This window comes from Syzygium oleosum, unplaced genomic scaffold (genome assembly GCF_021117445.2).
Source record: "Syzygium oleosum isolate NSW1041296 unplaced genomic scaffold, Sole_v2.1 Sole_v2.09, whole genome shotgun sequence".
Classification (NCBI taxonomy): Eukaryota; Viridiplantae; Streptophyta; class Magnoliopsida; order Myrtales; family Myrtaceae; genus Syzygium; species Syzygium oleosum.
This window is the reverse complement of record NW_026607493.1, coordinates 5833116-5851924: the sequence shown is the minus strand read 5'-3', so window position 1 is coordinate 5851924 and position 18809 is coordinate 5833116. Positions and strand designations below refer to the sequence as shown.

The 18809-nt window shown below is 41.4% G+C and overlaps 3 protein-coding genes across 3 annotated transcripts; all 3 read right to left on the bottom strand.

The window, feature by feature from the left end:
* Positions 1–151: 151 nt before the first annotated feature.
* Positions 152–1114, bottom strand: LOC115673673 (uncharacterized). The gene is made up of 2 exons (XM_030595906.2): positions 720–1114; positions 152–587 (listed from the first exon to the last, which is right to left on the bottom strand). The coding sequence occupies exons 1-2, from the start codon at positions 878–880 to the stop codon at positions 260–262; spliced, it is 489 nt and encodes a 162-aa protein (XP_030451766.2). The 5' UTR covers positions 881–1114; the 3' UTR covers positions 152–259.
* A 1643-nt stretch (positions 1115–2757) lies between these two features.
* Positions 2758–5483, bottom strand: LOC115673601 (patellin-4-like). The gene is made up of 4 exons (XM_056314915.1): positions 4537–5483; positions 4122–4246; positions 3854–3995; positions 2758–3152 (listed from the first exon to the last, which is right to left on the bottom strand). The coding sequence occupies exons 1-4, from the start codon at positions 5377–5379 to the stop codon at positions 2889–2891; spliced, it is 1374 nt and encodes a 457-aa protein (XP_056170890.1). The 5' UTR covers positions 5380–5483; the 3' UTR covers positions 2758–2888.
* A 7307-nt stretch (positions 5484–12790) lies between these two features.
* On the bottom strand, positions 12791–14937 carry LOC115673638 (transcription factor MYB13-like). Its single transcript, XM_030595858.2, has 3 exons — positions 14667–14937; positions 14394–14523; positions 12791–13649 (listed from the first exon to the last, which is right to left on the bottom strand). The coding sequence occupies exons 1-3, from the start codon at positions 14797–14799 to the stop codon at positions 13112–13114; spliced, it is 801 nt and encodes a 266-aa protein (XP_030451718.1). The 5' UTR covers positions 14800–14937; the 3' UTR covers positions 12791–13111.
* Positions 14938–18809: the final 3872 nt, after the last annotated feature.

Sequence of the window (18809 nt, the reverse complement as noted above, 5' to 3'; positions counted from 1 at the left end):
AAAGAGCGGGACAAGTCACGTGACTGTCGTGTCAGGCGAACATCACGCGATGTCGCGTGACCCCTCTCCTGGTTAAACCGTAAATTCGAACGCACGATTCAATTACAGAACCACTTTGGTTAGAGTAAAAACCGATAAAACAACCGACCAGTTAGGTTAGAACTTTCACATGCTGATCTGGCAAATCATTTCTGTGACTACGGCTACTACTCGAGTCTCAATAGAAAGAACAAGAAAGAAGGAACGAAAGGATTTGCTGCTAATTACAGGCTTCGTTGGCGACGGCGAACTGGTCGGCCTGATCGGCGGCGGCTCGCGGCGAGGCCAAGGCCTGGATGAGCAGGGTCTTGACTTCCCAGGCCGAGTAGGCGAACCCTTTCCGGGCGTACGAGTTGAGAAGGGCCGCGCTCGCCTGCTTCACCAGCCTGCCGTACGCGCCCCCCACGCCGACGACCCCGGCCGTCGATTCCCACACCGTCAGATCGCCGCCGTAGAGCTCGGCGATCGCCCTCGACCCGAACGCCCTCGACACCGTGGATTTCCTCGGCACCATCCTCGGCCACTTCTCTCGCCCGCTGCTCCAGTACCTGCGCAAGGACAGAAACAAAAAAGAAGAAGAAGAAAGAAACAGCAAACCCGAGTCAGCCACCGGAGGCAGCGGGTCGACTCGGCCCGACTCAGTCACCCAGAGAGAGAGAGAGAGAGAGAGATGGGGTTACTGAGGAGTGCATCGTCCTCTGGTGCGGGTGTAGAAAAACCCCAGCTTTCGTCCGCGGGAGGGCGGTGGTGCGGCCGAAGATGAGGCGGCGAGGGAGAGAAGGAAGAGGAGAGCGAGCGCCGCCGCGAGGGTGCGGCCAACTAGAGAACGAGCCATTCCCATGTTCCCCGATTGTCTTCTTGCTGCAGAGAACGCGAACGTGTGCGTGCGGGAGAGTGTGTGCGTGTGTGTCTCAAGCTCTCGTCTTGTCTCCCCTGTCGGTTTCTCCCATTGGGGGGATCTGAGTGAGGGACCAGAGAGAGGGAGAGAGAGAGAGAGAGGGAGAGGAGATCTCAGAGAAAGGTCTGCTCGGTTCCTCCTAGAGAGACGAGAGAGCCTGAGATGTCGTTCTTTCCTCTTTCCACCATTTTTAAAATTGCTGGGAAGGGGGAAGAGAGAGACAGGGGAGACAGGGGAGACTTCTTTCTTGGACTGTCCTGAATTACCCTCTCCCGCTTTCCCCTCCGAATTTACGATTAGCTCCCCCAAAGAAATTTTCATCTCGACTCGATCAACGGGATTTTTTTACGATAAAATATGTGAGTTAACTGGCAATTTTATCTGACCAAAAAACATAAAAACTGGCAATTTTATATCAACAAACTTTATACTCCATGACATTTTTTTTGGCATTTAGCTACGAAACAACATCGTAAAAATGCATATTATAATATAATGCCGGTGAAAATCGCTTTGTTCAACTTAAAATACGATTAGTCGATTATTTTTAGAAGTGAATGGCGGACTCTGTTAGAAAATATGAGGTCATAAGTTCAAGCTATAACGACTCCATTGGGACATTCTTGATGCCTGATATAGTGCTGGTTGGATGGAGAGCCGCCGCGTCCTTTTGTTAACTCCATCCATTAGTCGAGGGTCCAAAATTTAGATCCTTTGAATTTAGCGCTCTCTGGATTTAAGTACATTGCTTTTTTACGAGATTTGTTTTTCTTTTTCCTCTTGCTTTCTTCCACCTTTTTTCCAACTTTCGCTCAGCCCATTTTGCCCTTGCCCCACAAACTTGTTGCGGTACTGTTGAAGATGGAGAACAGGGTCTGCATGACCTGACGGACGACCTCCGCCGCGCACAGATGAAAACCCCCCGCTTGCCTTTGATCGGTCGCGAGCTCCTAGCACCGATCCCTCTCTCGATCTCGTTACTCCTCTCCATTTGACTCATAGCGGAACGGGGTCAGGGCTCATTACACCATATCCAGTGTTGCCAAGCCCAAACCCAGCGTTGCCGGGCAACGCCCTTAATGTTTGCAACCATCGACCCGCCCCTTGCAAATTCGATTTAAGGGGCTGAGATGGACGTCAGCCACAATGGGAAGGCGAGGAGGTGACGAGACAACGTTCGATCGAGCTACGACAGCGACAAAGAGGCGGCGGGGGCTCGGCAACGACGCTCAACTTGGCTTGATTAGGATTAAGATAGAGAGAGGAAGGAAGAGGGGAAAATTGGGGTTTTCTTTGGGTACATGGTCTCTTGTTTAAATTCCTCAATAGATGAGGTATTTTGGTCCAAAGGCTAACTTTACCATGTAACTTTATACCCTCCTAAATTCAGACGATCCCAATCCTTAAGGAAAATAGTATCACATATGCCTCGTATGCATTGCTGGATGAGGTAAATCTCACATATGGTCAAATGAGGTGGCCCAATATACAGCTTAATATGAAATCTCATGGACAAAGGGCATGATCCTAACTAATGTGTAGATCGAGCGACCTCAAATGGGTCATACATAAAATAAAATAAAAACAAACAAAGAAATAGACTTGTGTGTGGATTAGAGGGGATGGTCTAGTGCTAAAATGTCTTACTTGTGATTTGAGGGTTCGATTGTGTGATGATTAGGCACATAATACACATTCGATTCTCACACCACCAAGTTCTAGCAATTCTATGGTGGGTCACCTATCCAAATTGGCTCGCATCTTACCCGATTGATGAGACCAGTGGGTATATCACAGGCCCAATCGTTACCATGCCGTCGTTGGCTTCTTTGTCATTAAAAACAACACAAAGAACCGGACATAACAGGGGATACAAATAATAGTTATTAGCAATGATCATAAATGAGTGATTAACATGCATTCATGTTGCGTATGTGTAGCCTTTTCATTATCACTTGAAGAAGACGTACATGGGGACGGTGGGCTTGAACTTGGTGCGGTAGAGCACCCTCTTCTTCTTGAAGGTGGGGTTGCGGACAGTGATGACGAGCTCGCCGGGCTCGTTGATGTAGTAGGAGTTCCTCACGCTCTTATTCAGCTTCTTCGACATGTGGAGCAGCACCTTGTACGAGCCCTCGTCGTCCGGTACGAACTCCTCCTTGTAAGACACGTCCCACCCCACCACCGTCACGTCCCACACCACCGTTGCGCCGGCCTACAATAGTATGATACATTCATGACATGTGAAACATCAAGCATGTGTAACAACAATTATGTTTAAAATCTTTCACATTATGAATACCTTCTGCTGGTAGCTTCCACAATATTGTTCATTCATTGGCCTTCTCAAATTATTTTAACCTAATATGTTATGTAAAGTTCTAAGAATTCAAGGTATTAAATTTTCAATAATTAACAATACAACGCCAAATGCTAAATAAAATGAAATGCTTTTGCAACACCCCACCTCTTTGGGGATGTTCTCAGCATTGAGGAACATGTTCTAGGGTGTATGCGTGACTCGACTCGCACACACTCACATTTGATAAGCACCAATGTGCAATGGGGATGAATTTTTTCTATCGAAGAAAAGGAATTCAGACAAAACAAAACTCACATTTTCTTTTTTGTTTTCTTCTGATTAAATATCCGAATGTTCAACTATATCCATCCACAATTCATAAGGGTCATCATCAAATTATAGGGAAATTAGACGGAGATGTTTCGAGCTAGCTAAAACTCCATAAATTAAAACGAGGATTTTGTTAAAAGAGTGTTCTCCAATATGATGATAAGAGGTATCAACTATTGACTACACTTTGCAAAAGTTGAAGTTATGCTAAAGTCATTTTTCAAAAGTTCAAAACGAAACTAAAGACCAACATGGAAAAAATGTCAAAAGCATACGCTAAGTACCTCAGCAATTGGGATTCGAATGCTCTTGGTTGTGTTCCCTCTGACGAAGACCTCCGAGACCTTGTCCAGTGTCGAGAATTCCTCGTCATTCTCTCTTAAGAGACCACCATATTCCACGGGCAGATCTTCTGGGTCTATGAATCTTTATAGATCGGTATAGCCAGCATTCAATCAACAGCACCAGCAATGCGTTAACAAGGGTTGGAAATCAGCAAACAAAAGCCAGATACTCTCGAAGATATTCATAAGGTCTGCATACTGGTCTCACTTGAGAAGGGTCTTGGTGACTTTAGCTGGTCTCGCGAGGATGAACTTGTGCTTGTCGGATTGACGCAGAAGTCGCAAGAGCAGCAAGTGGAACGTGTAGAACCACAGAGGGACATTTAGTATTATCTGCGCATGAAGTTCGCCGGCGTTGACATGATTTACTCCGGAATCTGATAATGCTTTGAATGTTTCGTAGAGAAGCAGATGTTGATGAACATTGCCTAACATTAGCTACATGCAGATAGTCAAGTCCAAGGAATATTGCAGTCCTTTTATCTTTGCTAAATTGTACCGATCGTATGCAAGGAACATGGTATTTGAATATGTATTCTTTCCATCACCATGCGAGGAACAAATCCACACCAAGAAAAATAACCAAACTGCAATCAACCTAGTTTCGGATGTTATTCGCTTACATGTCTGTGGACGAGCTCAGGGTAGTGATCCTGCACCGTCAGGAAGGTGCTCCGGAGCACGCCCCGCATCTCCTTCGCGCTATGCGACTGCATGTTCTTCAAGTCCGTGATCTGGATCAGCGAGTGGACCCCTCCGTCCTTAAAGCTCAGCCTCCTGACAACCTTTTCCATAAGTTGCACGACCCACCTCTTGAACTCCTCGACCCTCTCTTTCGTCCCCAGCGCCCTCTTGTACGTCTCTCGGTCCTCCAGCATCCCATACACGTGATAACACAGCGGACGACCGTCCCTATCGACGCTCCGCACGTACATCATCTGCGAGACTGGCTCGTCAGGGCCGAAGGGGGGCTCGCCGGCGATCTCATCCACCATGTGTTGCCTCCGCCACCGGAGCGTCTCCTGGAGCATCTCAAAAGCCTCGCCGGCCTTGTAGTCCCGTGCCTTCAGGAAGTTTGTGAGGACGTGGTCCGTGCCCTCGTGCCCCTTGCTGGGCAATAGAGGGACGCCCCACAGCGCAATGTCCCACAACGGCGGCTGCTGCGAGGACACGTTGTTCATGTTCTCTCTTGACGACCTCGAGAGGCTCCGGTAGGACCGTCCCAGGAGGTAGTCCCCACGGATCGCGTCTTCCAGCTTGCACCGGAACTGCAGCAGCGCCTTCTTCCTAGCGAGCTTCCACTCGGCGACGGGCTTCGTCCCATCGTTGTTATTAACATTGTTTCCACGTTCCTTGGGGCGGTCAGATGGTTTGCCATCGTCACAATTTGCCTCTTCGCCGGCTTCGGCTTCTTTGCGTGGTATCTGGACCACTGCAGCTGCAGAGGGCTTCGGCTTCCTCGTCATCCAGATTCCCGGTGGGTTCGACTGCGCGACCGACCGGAAATCTGAATGGGGAGAGGGTTTGATTTGTGGTGAAGAGAGACGAGTGCTATCTGAATTCCCTTGCCTTCTCCATTGAGCCCAGATATCGGCCCTCTTCTTTTCGTTTTTTCCTTTTTATTACGAAGACATGTTTTTTTTTCTCTCTTCCATTTTTGCCAAGGATTGGTGGTGCAAATTCTGGCCATTAGTTAGGTGGCGCCAAATATAGGATTTTCGCAAGAGCAATAGTCATGAATGAGTAAGATTTGTGTGGCATCATTACTGGATACTTTCTTTTCTTATCAATTATTAGGTTAAGGACCGTGTCTTTTCTTTTCTTTTTTCTTTTTTCTGTTTTTTTAGATTCTTTTCCTTGTGGACATGCTTCCTTTTTTTCTTTTTTGTGGTCAGAGGACATGCTTCCTTCAATCGTTCTTCCTTTTATAGATCTTGTGATTTTCCGCGAATTTCTAGCTTCCAAACATGCATGAGAACCATTCCACCATTGGAGGTTATGCTATATGAATCATTTTTCAGGTTCCAAGTCTCCGTCCGCATATCACATCCCTTAGAGCATCAAAGAGGCCTTTCTTTGACGTGCTTTGATACCATCTGAAACGAATTTCGTCCGTCTTATCTTGAATTTAGAGCCGTTCCATAATTCCATGCCATACAAAATAGATGGCTTTGTTGTCGTTCTTTACAATTTGCCCTTTAGCTTCATAAGCAATATGATGCTAACATGCTTCTTCATTCATCGATAGAGCACAATCTCACATTACTTGACAATAGGGTTTATATGCTAGCTTAAACTTTTAAGTTAGACTTTTTAACATGACATCGAAACCAGGTACTATATATTTCTTTTGCATGTGTGTCCACCTCGTCATTAATTAAATTTCACATGCCCTTGCTAATTCGACTTGCATGTGAAAGAGGGTGTTGAAATATCCCATATCGTTTGACAATGGATGCTTTATATATACATGTAGTCTCTATTTGCCTAGTGATTTAAGCTTTTAGGTTAGATTTTCTAACGGTGTAAATTTGAACTTCTACTCTTATCGAGCTACATTGGGAAATGGCAAGAGCATAGTTCTGTCTAGCCCATGTTTGCTTCTATTGTAACAAAAGATTCCCCATTTGCTGCGAAAAAGGGCCGTATGAATAATTATGACTTTACATATGGACTCAACAAATGAACTTCAGATCTCATCGTTGTCACATAATTAGTAACCAAGGTATATTTAGTAGGATTATAATTATGTACGTCCACTGACAATGTAGAAAACCTTTTAAATTGCTATCGAATGGGAGCCATAACAATGCATGCGGTTAGCTCACGCCACTCTCTCTAAAGTACACACATCACCCATCGACCTGTGGATGTGTAAAAAACTACTTTACATTGACAGTGAACCTAATAAAAATTTCTATATATGGAGGTTAAATGAAGAAGAAAGAATATTCTGTCGAAGGAAGAATTAAAAGCAAGGAGAAGGCGATTATACGCGCATCATCCAATTCTCTCATTCACTTGGCTTGTTGAGATATCTTGAAGCATTTGAAGCTCACTTAAAATATTACTAGCATCATTGGGCCTAAGAGCCTTGTCCAAGCTTGTCCACCACTCAAAAGTTCGAACCGGAATGCACGGCGCGATTTCGACGTCAAACCAACCCAAACATCATAAACACGGTTCAAACAAAAATTATATCGAACCAAATAAATTTTAGCATGGAATCAAACTGAACCAAACCGATTTGTGCAATTTGGTTCGATTTGGAACCAAATCCAACCTTTTTTTTTTCCTTGTAATTTTCTTTTGTACTTTCATGAGCTTAAATCGACTAAAAGCAGCTTAGAAAGAGTATTAGTTTAATTCAAAAGGCAAACTCTACACTCATGACATAATTCATAATAGATCTCACAAAGTAAAAAATCTAAATTACTTTCAAAGTGATATAAATAATCATTTTTATTTTTAAAATCATTTATTTTTCGCGAAACAAACGGAGTCAATATACTCTGTCATGTCACTGCCGTTGGCTCTTCTTCTTTTTTTTTTTTTAAAAGTTGTGGAGTCTATATTGTAAGTAGCAAGGTTGTAACTTGGAACTGGATCTGGATCCGGATCCGGGTGTAGTGAACCCAACTTCAATCGGGTGGGGTCCAGGTACCTAAGTGGGCTTAATTTAGCACGTGTGGCTCGATAAGTACAAATCCGACGTGAATCATGACATTCCTTTGGAGAGCTATCAACGAGAGGAGGATTATCTACCTAATTCCCTTGTCATTGATTAGATTTGGACGACGCTGTTTAGCTTTATAGCGTATAATTATATAGAAGTCTGTATATGTATATACCGTACAAAGTTTAATTTACTCGCACTATGCACTAGATATATCTCATGTACGGAATATGAATTCAAAATGAATTGATTTTACTTTTAAAAATAGCTTTGAGAATGTTTATAGCATGCAACCACAAAAACCGTTAAAAAAGAGGTGTACGCGTTAAGAAAAAATAATCAAGGGAAATACCAAAAACATACATCACATTTCATTTACTAAACACTCACATACAAATACCGAGTTCATACCCCGAGGTTTACCTTTAGAGACCACTTTGCACCTTCACATCTATTATTTCCATGCCCCTACTTACGGAAATCCATTCTCTTTCCCGAAAATGCCTATAATTGCATTCTTAATTCTAACTTCTCCCCAGAACACTCGAATTCAACTCTAATTGGAATCCCTCAAACCCTCAGCAAGTGCTAAAATGAGTTTTGCAACGAGGGGAACTTTGGTCTTTTCAATATGAGATCTTGCTTCGAGATATACCAATGATATTTACAAAATTAGAGATATGTAAGTGATCAGCGGAATAAAAGTGAAGTATGTTTTTAGTATCTTTCCCAAATAAACTAATTAATTCCTCGGGCGAGAGAAAGATATAGTTAACTTCGGTTATATGACGATAATTGCTAAGAACAGTACGTAGCATTTACAAGCAGCTCCATAAAGTTTCAATTCATGTGTCAGTATTGTATTGAATTCACTCATAGTTCACGTGTAATCGCTAACTTATAAACATAGTCAGAAAATGACTTTGGCTTGCCAACAGCCAGCTCCCCTCACCACTCGATCCAAATCGAGTAGCCATTGATTGCGAGATGCTAGATCTGGTGGCTGCGAGCTCAGATCTGGTGTGGCCATGATAGTGAGCTCGGGCTCCCAGGGCCATGGAGAGAGAGAGAGAGAGAGAGAGAGAGAGAGAGAGAGAGAGAGAGAGAGAGAGAGAGAGAGAGAGAGAGAGAGAGAGAGAGAGAGAGAGAGATTAGGGCTTTTTTAAGAAGGAAAGTGACAAAATTATAAATAGGCGGACAATTTTGATAAAGTGAAGATGCAGAGATCTATTTATGAAAATAGACATATATAAATGATATATCTAGATGAAACCTCATTTACATTTTCTATATTCTCCTAAACATATCCCATGACTTAATTAATTAACTCGAATAAGTTTTGCCAATAATGAATTAGAATGGGTTTTGGAGTTTGAAAACGGAATTAATTAGGTGTCAACCCTTTTGAGAGATTCAAGAAGGGGATGCTTGTAGATCACAATAAGCATTTAATATTTTTTTTTCTTTTGTCTGTCTTACTCTAACTCTCAACTCACTTTCACATTATTATTGCCCTGCCTCTTTACAGAGCGTGGGAGTCGAAACCCACATCTTGAAATTAAATATCCCCACCCCTAGCACTCATGAGAAGGCGGGGAATCGAACTCCCTATCTCCCTCATCTCAAGTAGGAAGGGTGACCACTCGCGTAAACCTCAGTGATTAGGCATTTAATAAGTTTATTAGTGAAAAATGAGAGAGAGATCACTCATCTACTAGCGATAAAATCTTATAAAGAATTTGGAAGCAATACTAAAAAGCAAACCCTGTCGGATTATTAAAAGATCCGTAGGCATTTAATTGTCAATCATATTTAATTAATCATATCCATTTAGATCTTTATCGTACTAAAAATGTATAAAAGGAAACGAGTGATGTACTGAAAATTTCAATCTTTCTCAATCCAATTCCTGTTCGTGAAGAGGATATTTTATCATGAGGGTTCCTGCGTTGACAATGCACGCGATGCATTAGCGTAGTGATTGATAAGTCCAAATCTAACACGATCTTCTTCTGCTCCATGATTAATTAAAGACATGCCTTTACTGGGTGATAAGTGCATGCTCGGTGGAATCCATGTGTTCTTAGACTTTATACTTAGAGATCTTGATATTACTATTTCGAGAAAGAGAAAGAGGAGAAATGATCTCTATTGGCTAAAACAATGATTAGGGTGTACTATTGGGAAATTGGACATTTAATTGATTAATTAACTCTTTCACGTTTTCTTTTGATTTGAACAGGCTAACCACACATGTGAAGTGTGCGATCCACGGGGTATATTGCAATTGTTATTTGCTAACCCTAGTCTATCAGGAATTGGTAGCTATTCTACAGGATTTAGGTCCTTAGTAATTTTCTTGGGATTATGTTCGATGCATGAGACTCATTTAAGATTTATCTTAAGGTTGAATCCCATTATTATTGGCTTTTGATATGTGATATTTTTCCGGGGTATGTGATAGGCTTTAGTTCTTTTATTCACTTCCGGGTGTATTTATTTTTATAATTTTTAATTTCAATAATTAGAATGTTGAGATGTATTTAAATCATCGATCTTTCCGGATGCGGGTCAACTGGACTGGATTAAATTAATTTCAGAGTTTTCCTTTCACAATTTCTAGCCAAATGAATTAGTGAATTTTTCATTGCAAACGTATATATCATCCCCCTCATGTTCAAAATACTTAGAATAGGAGAACATAATCCACGTACCTTCCGTCTCCCATCTTCTTCGAGAATATGCAGAATTAGGGTTTTTGTACCTTATAATAGTCTCTCTTTTTTTTTTTTAACAAAGTACCTTATAATAGTGTAAACAGTTGAATTTGATGAATCTCGGGCATAAGTTATATGGACCTCATTAGTTTGAATGCAAATTGGGCTGCATGTAATCACTTTTATGTCTAAAATTCAGCAGATAAATTTGAGATCTACCAACCTGAGAGAGAGTCATGATAATGAGCTCGGGTTGCAAGGGCCATGGGGGGATTAGAGCTTTTTTAGAAGGAAAATGACAAAATTATAAATGGGTGGACAGTTTTGATAAAGTGAAGATGCAGACAACTATTTTCGAAAATAGAAATATATAAATGATATCTAGATGAAGTTTCATGTACATTTTTCTAAATTCTCCTAAACATATCTCTTGACTTAGTTAACTAACTCGAATAAGTCTTGCCAATAATGAATTAGAATGGGTTTGGGCTGTGGAGTTTCAAATCGGAATTAATTAGGTGTCAACCATTTTAATAACTTCATTAGCGAAATTGAGAGAGAGAGATCACTCAACTAGAGGTGACAAAATCTTATGAAGAATTTGGAAGCAATACAAAAGAGCAAACCCTGTCGGATTATTACAAGATCTGCAGGCATTTAATTGTTCATCATATTTAATTTATCATATCCATTTACATTTTCATCGTACTAATGATAAATTTAAGTGATGTACTGAAAATTTCAAATTTTTTAATCTAATTCCTGTTCGCGAAGAGAATATTTTATCATGAGGGTTCCGGCGTTAACAATGCATGTGATGCACTAGAATAGTGATTGGTAAGTCCAAATCTAACATGATCTTCTTCTGCTCCATGACTAATTAAAGACATGTCTTTATTGGTTGATAAGTGCACACTCGGTGGAATCCATGTGCTCTACTATTTCGAGATGGAGAAAGAGAGAGAGAAATGATCCCTATTGGCTAAAACATTGCCTAAGGCGTATTATTGGGAAATTGGACATTTAAATGATTAATTAACTCCTTCACGTTATCTTATGATTTGAACAGGCCAACCACACGCACACACGTGGAGTGTGCGATCCATCCAGGAGATTCTTTTCGAAAATTTTGAATAAACATGCAACATATTGCAATTGCTAATTACCAAACCCTACTCTATCACGAATTGTATCAGAAGTAGCTATTCTACAGGATTTAGGTCCTTGGAAATTTTCTTGGGATCATGTTCGACGCATGAGATTCATTTAATAAGATTTATGTTAAGGTTGAATCCCATCATTGTTGGCTTTTGATTTGTTATTAGTTCTTCTATTTACTTTCGGGTGTGTCTACTTAGATTTTTATTAATTATTATCTTTTTGAATCATCGATCTTTGTGGACGCGGGTCGAGTAGACCGGATTAAATTGATTTTGTTGTCTGATTTTTCCTTTCATAATTTCTAGTCGATTGAATAAGTGAATTGTGTGTTACAAACATATATATCGTCCCACTCGTGTTCATAACACTTAGAATTGGAGAACATAATCCATCTCCTTCGAGATTACACAAAATAAGGGTTTATCTACCTTATATTCGTTTAGACAGTTGAATTTGACGAATCTCGGGCATAAGTTAGATGGACCTGCTGCATGTAATCCCTATTATGTCTAGGATCCAAGCCATCTAAATTCAGCAAACAAAATTTAAAATTTACCATAATAAGAGAAAGACAGACACATCAACATACTGAATTTCAACGGTTGAGACATGTTCTCTTTTTTTTGCTTCCTTTTCCTTTCCATTTTTTTTTTCCAATACTCCCTTTGTCGCTCTTCTTCTTGCATCGAGCACATCCTCCTCCCCCGTACGTGGCTACCCGTCTTGTCTTGCGATTCTAGCCATCGGTGCCGCCAATTGTGCCATACCCCACCGCCCCAAATCGAGGCACGATGACCATGTGTGGCGGCACTGGCGGTGGAGATTCGGCAGCTTTGGTGGTTGTGGTGGCTCCAAGTCTGACTCTCTTGTCTATACGGCCCAATGGAACTGAGGTAAGCTAAGCAAATTTGGGTAAGTTCGAACTTGGCGGGTATTGGTTGAACGGACGGTTTCGGGAATTCAACCTAAATAACCTTTGGACAAGTCCAGGATGGTAGCAACACTTGGTGCAATGGGCTTGAAATTGGGTATGACGTCCCAAGCTCGTCCTGCTATCATTCCTATCGACGACAACGATGGCAAGAGAGAGAGAGGGAGAGAGAGAGAGAGAGAGAGAGAGACATTTGGCTTAGTGGACATGGGTGTAAGTTCTTCTAAACTTTAAGAATTTCTTTATAAAAGTTAGGTTAAATTGATGATGTGATTGAATCCGGATCCTTTTACGTTTTCCATTTCCTCTTCTATTCACACATGTACTGAGCAGCAAGGCGGTTAAACAGAAATAATATAATACTCGTTTCCGGCTGATCCGCACAATGAAAGTAATAATTAGTGCAGGACGGTCATCCATTTGAGAATCAGCAACAATGGTGTCTCCTTATGTGTGTTCGGTACATATACAACAAGTTCTCCCCGACATGTTTGAAAGCTTCCCCGCGGCACCCTCAGATCCTCATCATTGTTTGGCCCAACTTCGATTGGTCGGCTAATTCTGGTCGCTAACATCAGTGGTCACCTTCAAAATCATGACTCCTCAAGTCGGCACGTTGAACCCCAATACAAAACGCAAAAGAACAAGGAAAAAAAAACAGAAAAAAGAAGAAGAAATCGACTAATTCTTGCGACTGTTGCCTCAACTGTCGCCTAGACATCTGCTAATTCAGCTCCTTTGAAGAGATCATACCAAAAACAATCCACCATCCCACCCTGGTCCATGTCCCACGGTCCAACGTTTGAACTTAGGGACGACTGGAACTCACTGCTAACCGCAAGAAAATCATCAGTCACGGCTGAGTTATTGTCGTCTGATGATATCAGTTCTGACCAGAAACTCTCGTCCATCAACCCGGAGATTGCATCTTTGAGCTCCTTGTGGATGCAATTGTCGCGGTTGTCGCGATTATTATCGTCGCTGTTATTGTCTTCCGTGGTTGTGGAGGAGAGAGACGTGCTACTTGAGCTCTGTTGAGTTTGAGGAGATGAGATTGGCCCGCCATGGCTTTCATATTTACCACGTGCTTCGTTGTTGGTATGCAACGTCGTGACTTGCATTTTGGATGCAACATCGTCGAGCGACGACGACTCGTGGTCCTTTCTTAGCCTCTTCTTCAGATGGGTGTGCCACACGTTTTTTATCTCATTGTCTGTTCGTCCCGGCAACCTTGCTGCTATCGCGGACCATCTGAAGAAAAAAATACAGGTCACATTAGGATCGCGTCAGGTGCATCGAAACTGTTTATATACATTTGCTTCAACATGGGTGGAAACAAATCGATACTCGGATGCATAACGCCTTGTCCTTGGTCTTGTCTTTGTGTGTTGCACGAAGACAAGAGCAACCACAAACACGAGGGGTCCAAGACACAGTAAAACAAACATGTTTCAGACGGGGAATCTTTGCCAATCCAAAAAGGCGGGCTGAACATGGAAAGGAATGAACTTTAATTATGCTTATTGGGGTCCTCCACTAAAAATCCCAGAAGAGGTTTTCAAGCTATGATCATCCAAATTTTGGGAAAAGGGGATTTATCCTTTGTCGAATATAGTACAATCTCGCTCACGTGTACGTCGTCAATGTGCACAGATGAATAGATTTACTAGATATGTCTCTACAGTAGACTGAGTTTAGACAAGAATTGCGCCTGCTTGCATGGTCTTAGTCATCTATGTCGGCATTTAGACTTTTGCAGTTATTTCACGATTTGCCTCAATGGTTTCGAAGTAGCAGACCCGAAGATTTAATCGGTGGGTGCAACAATGCTACGTGTTTTTTCATTGAACTTTGCTCTACTGTTTCAAGACGACAAAGCAAGTAAAGAAAGAATTCACAGAGCTCAACACACGTAATTCTGAAGGACCAGTGGTCGGACTTTGCTATTGAATGCAAAAAGGGAGGAAAGAAAGGAAAGAGGGAGAGAAAGAAAACCTGTTCCCAAGCACTTCATGGAGGTGGATGATGGCGTCCTCTTCTTCTCTGCTAAAGTTACCTCTTTTGATGTCTGGCCTCAAGTAATTTGTCCACCTGAGCCTGCAACTCTTGCCACACCTCAACAAGCCTGATAAGACAAACGAAATGGAAGAAAAAAAGTAGACAAATGTTAACAATCAGGCATTATATGGCGATTCAATTCATAGCATATCGTTCTCATATTGGTGACTAACGAACCACAGGCACTCAACCGTGAATACATTCACTTACCGGCTAGTTTGGGAAGTTTCCGCCAATTGCCATGGCCGTGACCCTGGACGTAGTCGATGAGGATGTGGTCCTCGTCGGGGGTCCAGGGGCCTTTCTTCAACCCCATCTCCTCACAGCACGGAGCTCTCCCCATTCTCTCTCTCTCTCTCTAGTAGTGAAGCAGTTTAAATGACTTGAGCATAAGCTGAGATATGTATATATGCTTGTGAGCTCTCTCTATGCACTCTTACAAGCTAGGGTAGCTAGCCAAGAGCGTTCTCTCTCCATGTATATATATCTATTGAGAGAGTGTGTTGAGTGGACATTCCATTGAATATATGTGAGTACTGGTCGGTACTGGTCGGTACGCATATTCCACAGTAAGCCCCCATTTTAGAAAGTGGCATATTATCCAGCCGGCACACCCCTCTTTCTCTCTCTCCAGGACCACTTCAACCGAGGTTTAGCGCTAATGATTATGCGTCGCTTATTGGAATCCCACAAACTGCGTACCCACTGTATAGGATCAAGGTCACCTATACAGGGCAGCAAAAGCTGGGACTTAATCGATTTATAAGGGTTGCACGGTGTTAATGAGCTTTCAAGTAGACCTATGCAATCATGCTCTGAAACAAGAATATTTTATGACAAGACATTACGCATCGATAAAGTGACTCGATTTCCGATAAACTTTTTAAAGAAGTCTCGGAACAATGGCATGTGTCATTATGAAACTAGTGGAGCGGAAACACATCCATATGTTCAAGACGATAATCATGTAGATGGTCATGTGATTAAAAAGGTGAATTTTAAAATTCCGCGAAAAGAGTATGAAACTGAGAACAAACAAGATATCCCTCGTCCGGATTTCCAATAGTTATGATTAGTGCCGAATTTATATGGAAATTAGTTGGCGTTACTGTTTGAAGTCCACGTGCCACACTCTCAAAAAGGATTTTCTTTCATCTTATGGAACTGGCGATTAACAACTATAATTACATTAAAATGCTATAATTAAGTAAATTGATTTCGATGTGCATTATTTCAATATATTAGTCAACAAAACGGTTCAATTCGTGACGTATAGGTTTAATTATAAGTAGGATCTTTTCTAGTTATAACAGAAACCAATAAAGCTCAATATGATTTAGTTAGTCAATTGGATTAATTGTGATTTTGTAATTATCTATAATGATTGGAAGGATTTTGTTTTACGAAATTTGAAAACTGGAGCTCATTTGTGTGGTGAATTGACACATATTCGACATACCCCTAATTGCATCATATATCAATTATATAGAACCAATAAAAAAAAAATTTCAGATAGACATATCCCTAATTGTCGAAATATATCCCCAATGTCTCTCACCACTAGACCAACCTCCAATCGCCACTACTAGTTGCCTCCAACCACCGCGGCCAACGCCAGCTGCTGCTCTACCTCCGACTACCGCTGTCACCGGCACCGATGCCATATCGTGCTCTCTCTGCCCCGACCTCCGGTCCGTCTCTGTCTTCCTCGTGCCTCTCTATTCCCGGCCCATGTCTCTTTCCCGTTTCGTGGTGCAGAAGTCTTATTGATACCGACTTACTAATTATCACGACAAATTTCAGTTCTAATGTTGAAATGGATGGGCCCTTGTATTCAATGATTCCGTGCTTAAACGCTGGACATAATCTTTCATGTCACTTAATAAACGAGCTAGGCAATTAGCTTAATTATCTCCGACACTAACCCTAATTTTGGAGCTAACGATTCTTGCAATTCTATTCGCGAGTAAGAAAAGAACACAAAAGGTAGAGATCTTTGATGTTCGGTTAATAGGTATCCTCACAAAAGGAATGGAGCTTTCGCTCCTATGAGAGCCTTCGTGGCCTGTCCCATCCCTGTGGAGCAGGCTCTACGGATGCGTTCTTTATATTAACGTGTCGGTGCCCGCACGTTTTGTATCCCCAAATCTCTCTAGAGTGAATATCCGCTAGTTATTTTACATCCTGATAATCTCGAGATCCAAATGAGAATCGAGATGAAGTTTTTTAAGGGCATGCTTAAGTCCAATTCTTGCAATTCTATGCGCGAGGAACAGAAGGACACGGGGATGGTCAAAATAGGGCAACACATCTTGTCGGTAGACAAACTAGTGTACCGACGACGTTTACCTTCCTCACAAGATTCTTCCCCAAAGCGTGATTCACATTTCAAAGTGACTTCTTGGGTCAGCCAAAAAATCTCTGTACTCGCACAAATTTGACATTGAACCCAAGGCCAAGAAATTCTAAAGAAGCAGTCAACCATCGGTGCCCCTTCATTGTCAAACCCTAATACCGTCACCACGCGAATTTCGAGCAACGGGACGCCACGTGGCGGACTCCTAGGATGCCCCCGGCTCTCTCTCTCTCTCTCCCGTCGTTTTCTTTTGCTAAATTTTCTAAATCGAATCGTAGGAGTACGTCATTAGGACTGGACTATGATGGGAAGAGATCAAACATGGGAGGATCGAATTGTTTTCTTCGAACTCTCCTTGGTTTTCGCAAATTTAGGACGGCATGCGAGGGAGTTTTCTCATTCGAGTCTCCCATCAAGTGGACATCAGTTTGACCCGATCTTCTCGTGAAGGTTAAGGTCATTTTGGGGCAGGCTGGTTTTTCGTCCTCGAGGGTCAAAGCTAATCCCGGTCAACCTTGGAAAATTGGCGGCCTTTTCCTAATGGAGGTTGGAGGAGGGTCCGTGGCTCTATGACTCTAAGCTTCTGTTGCGACTTGTGTGGTTGCGTACTCTTGTTTTTCAATGCACACCACATCATGAGATGATGTTGTACGTAGCTAATAAGATTATGAGGTTTAATTAAAGTAATTACTCACTTAATTCGTTCTTAGCACTCTCTCATGTTCAAGTCAAAAGTTGGATGTAAGCTTGGCGTGGGCAAACCATTGTTTGAGTTGTTTCCTTGGAGGAACGCACGTGTACGGATCAGGGTAGACAATACGAGTTCGGTTTTTCACACGACTAAGCGTAAACGATCTAATGTTTCTGTTGTACAATCGCATTTTGGTTTCAGCTCACGTTTTAATTAACTGATTAATGAGATTGATTAGTGGATTTATGTGAGTGTGGGGCTTTACCTATCTAAAGTAAGATTCCCCGTTTTGCAAAAGGTGAAAGTAAAAACAAAACTCGGCTTACCTCGATATTATACTAAATGAGTATGCTAAATTTTTTTCTCCTAAGTTGTAGCTTGCATTCTCTATTTTATAAGTTATACTGCACCAACTTTAATTTTTTAGGGGCGACATTTTATGCCCTGACTTCCACGGTGTAGAAAGTAATCTCAACAGTCTCAACCTCAAACAATTACAGAAAATGCACAAGAATTCATGTGTCCTATTAAAATTAATGCTAACCATAGATTAATATCTAACATATACTTAATCCACCAAATTCTCACGCCTGTTATATTTAAGTTAAAAAATTCCCCATTTGCAATTTTTTTTTCAAATTAAATGATGGAAATCTACTACAATTTGCCAAAAAAAAGTTCTGCTTGTGTAAAATATAATTTTACCACATGCACACGTGTAACTTCAGACAAAACTGGCTTATGGAAGTAAAAAACACACGTGTAAAAAGAAGGCAGCTAGTGCAGATTGGTAAGCAATTACAGTCTCAATTCTAAGATCATCCATCGAACTTTTGTCCACTCCCCCTCAACGTCTTAATTTTTTCCTATTTGGTGATAAAGTTGGAGTTTTCCACTGATAACTTTTTAATGGTTTTTGGCCCGTTATATTAATCAAAAACTACATCTTGCATTCTTGAATTTCTATCATTTTCCCAATCCTTTTCTGGTGGTGTCAAATCCCAGATGTGAAGAGTAGAATTTTAAAATATTGGGACGTAAAATATGTTGAGTTTTGAAACTAAGGCTCTGCTTGCTTCGCGAAAAATGAATAATTTAGAAAATATATTTTTTTAAAAGTAATTGTTTATGTCGCTTAAAATAATTAGTCAATGAAAAATACTTTCATTATCAACAACAATTTATGTCTAAATATTTTCGTGGGTAATGAAAATATTTTTAGTTAATTTGTTTTTATAAGCAATAAAAGCGATTATTTTTTAAAAAAACATTTTTTAATTAATTTAATTTTTCGCGAAACAAACAC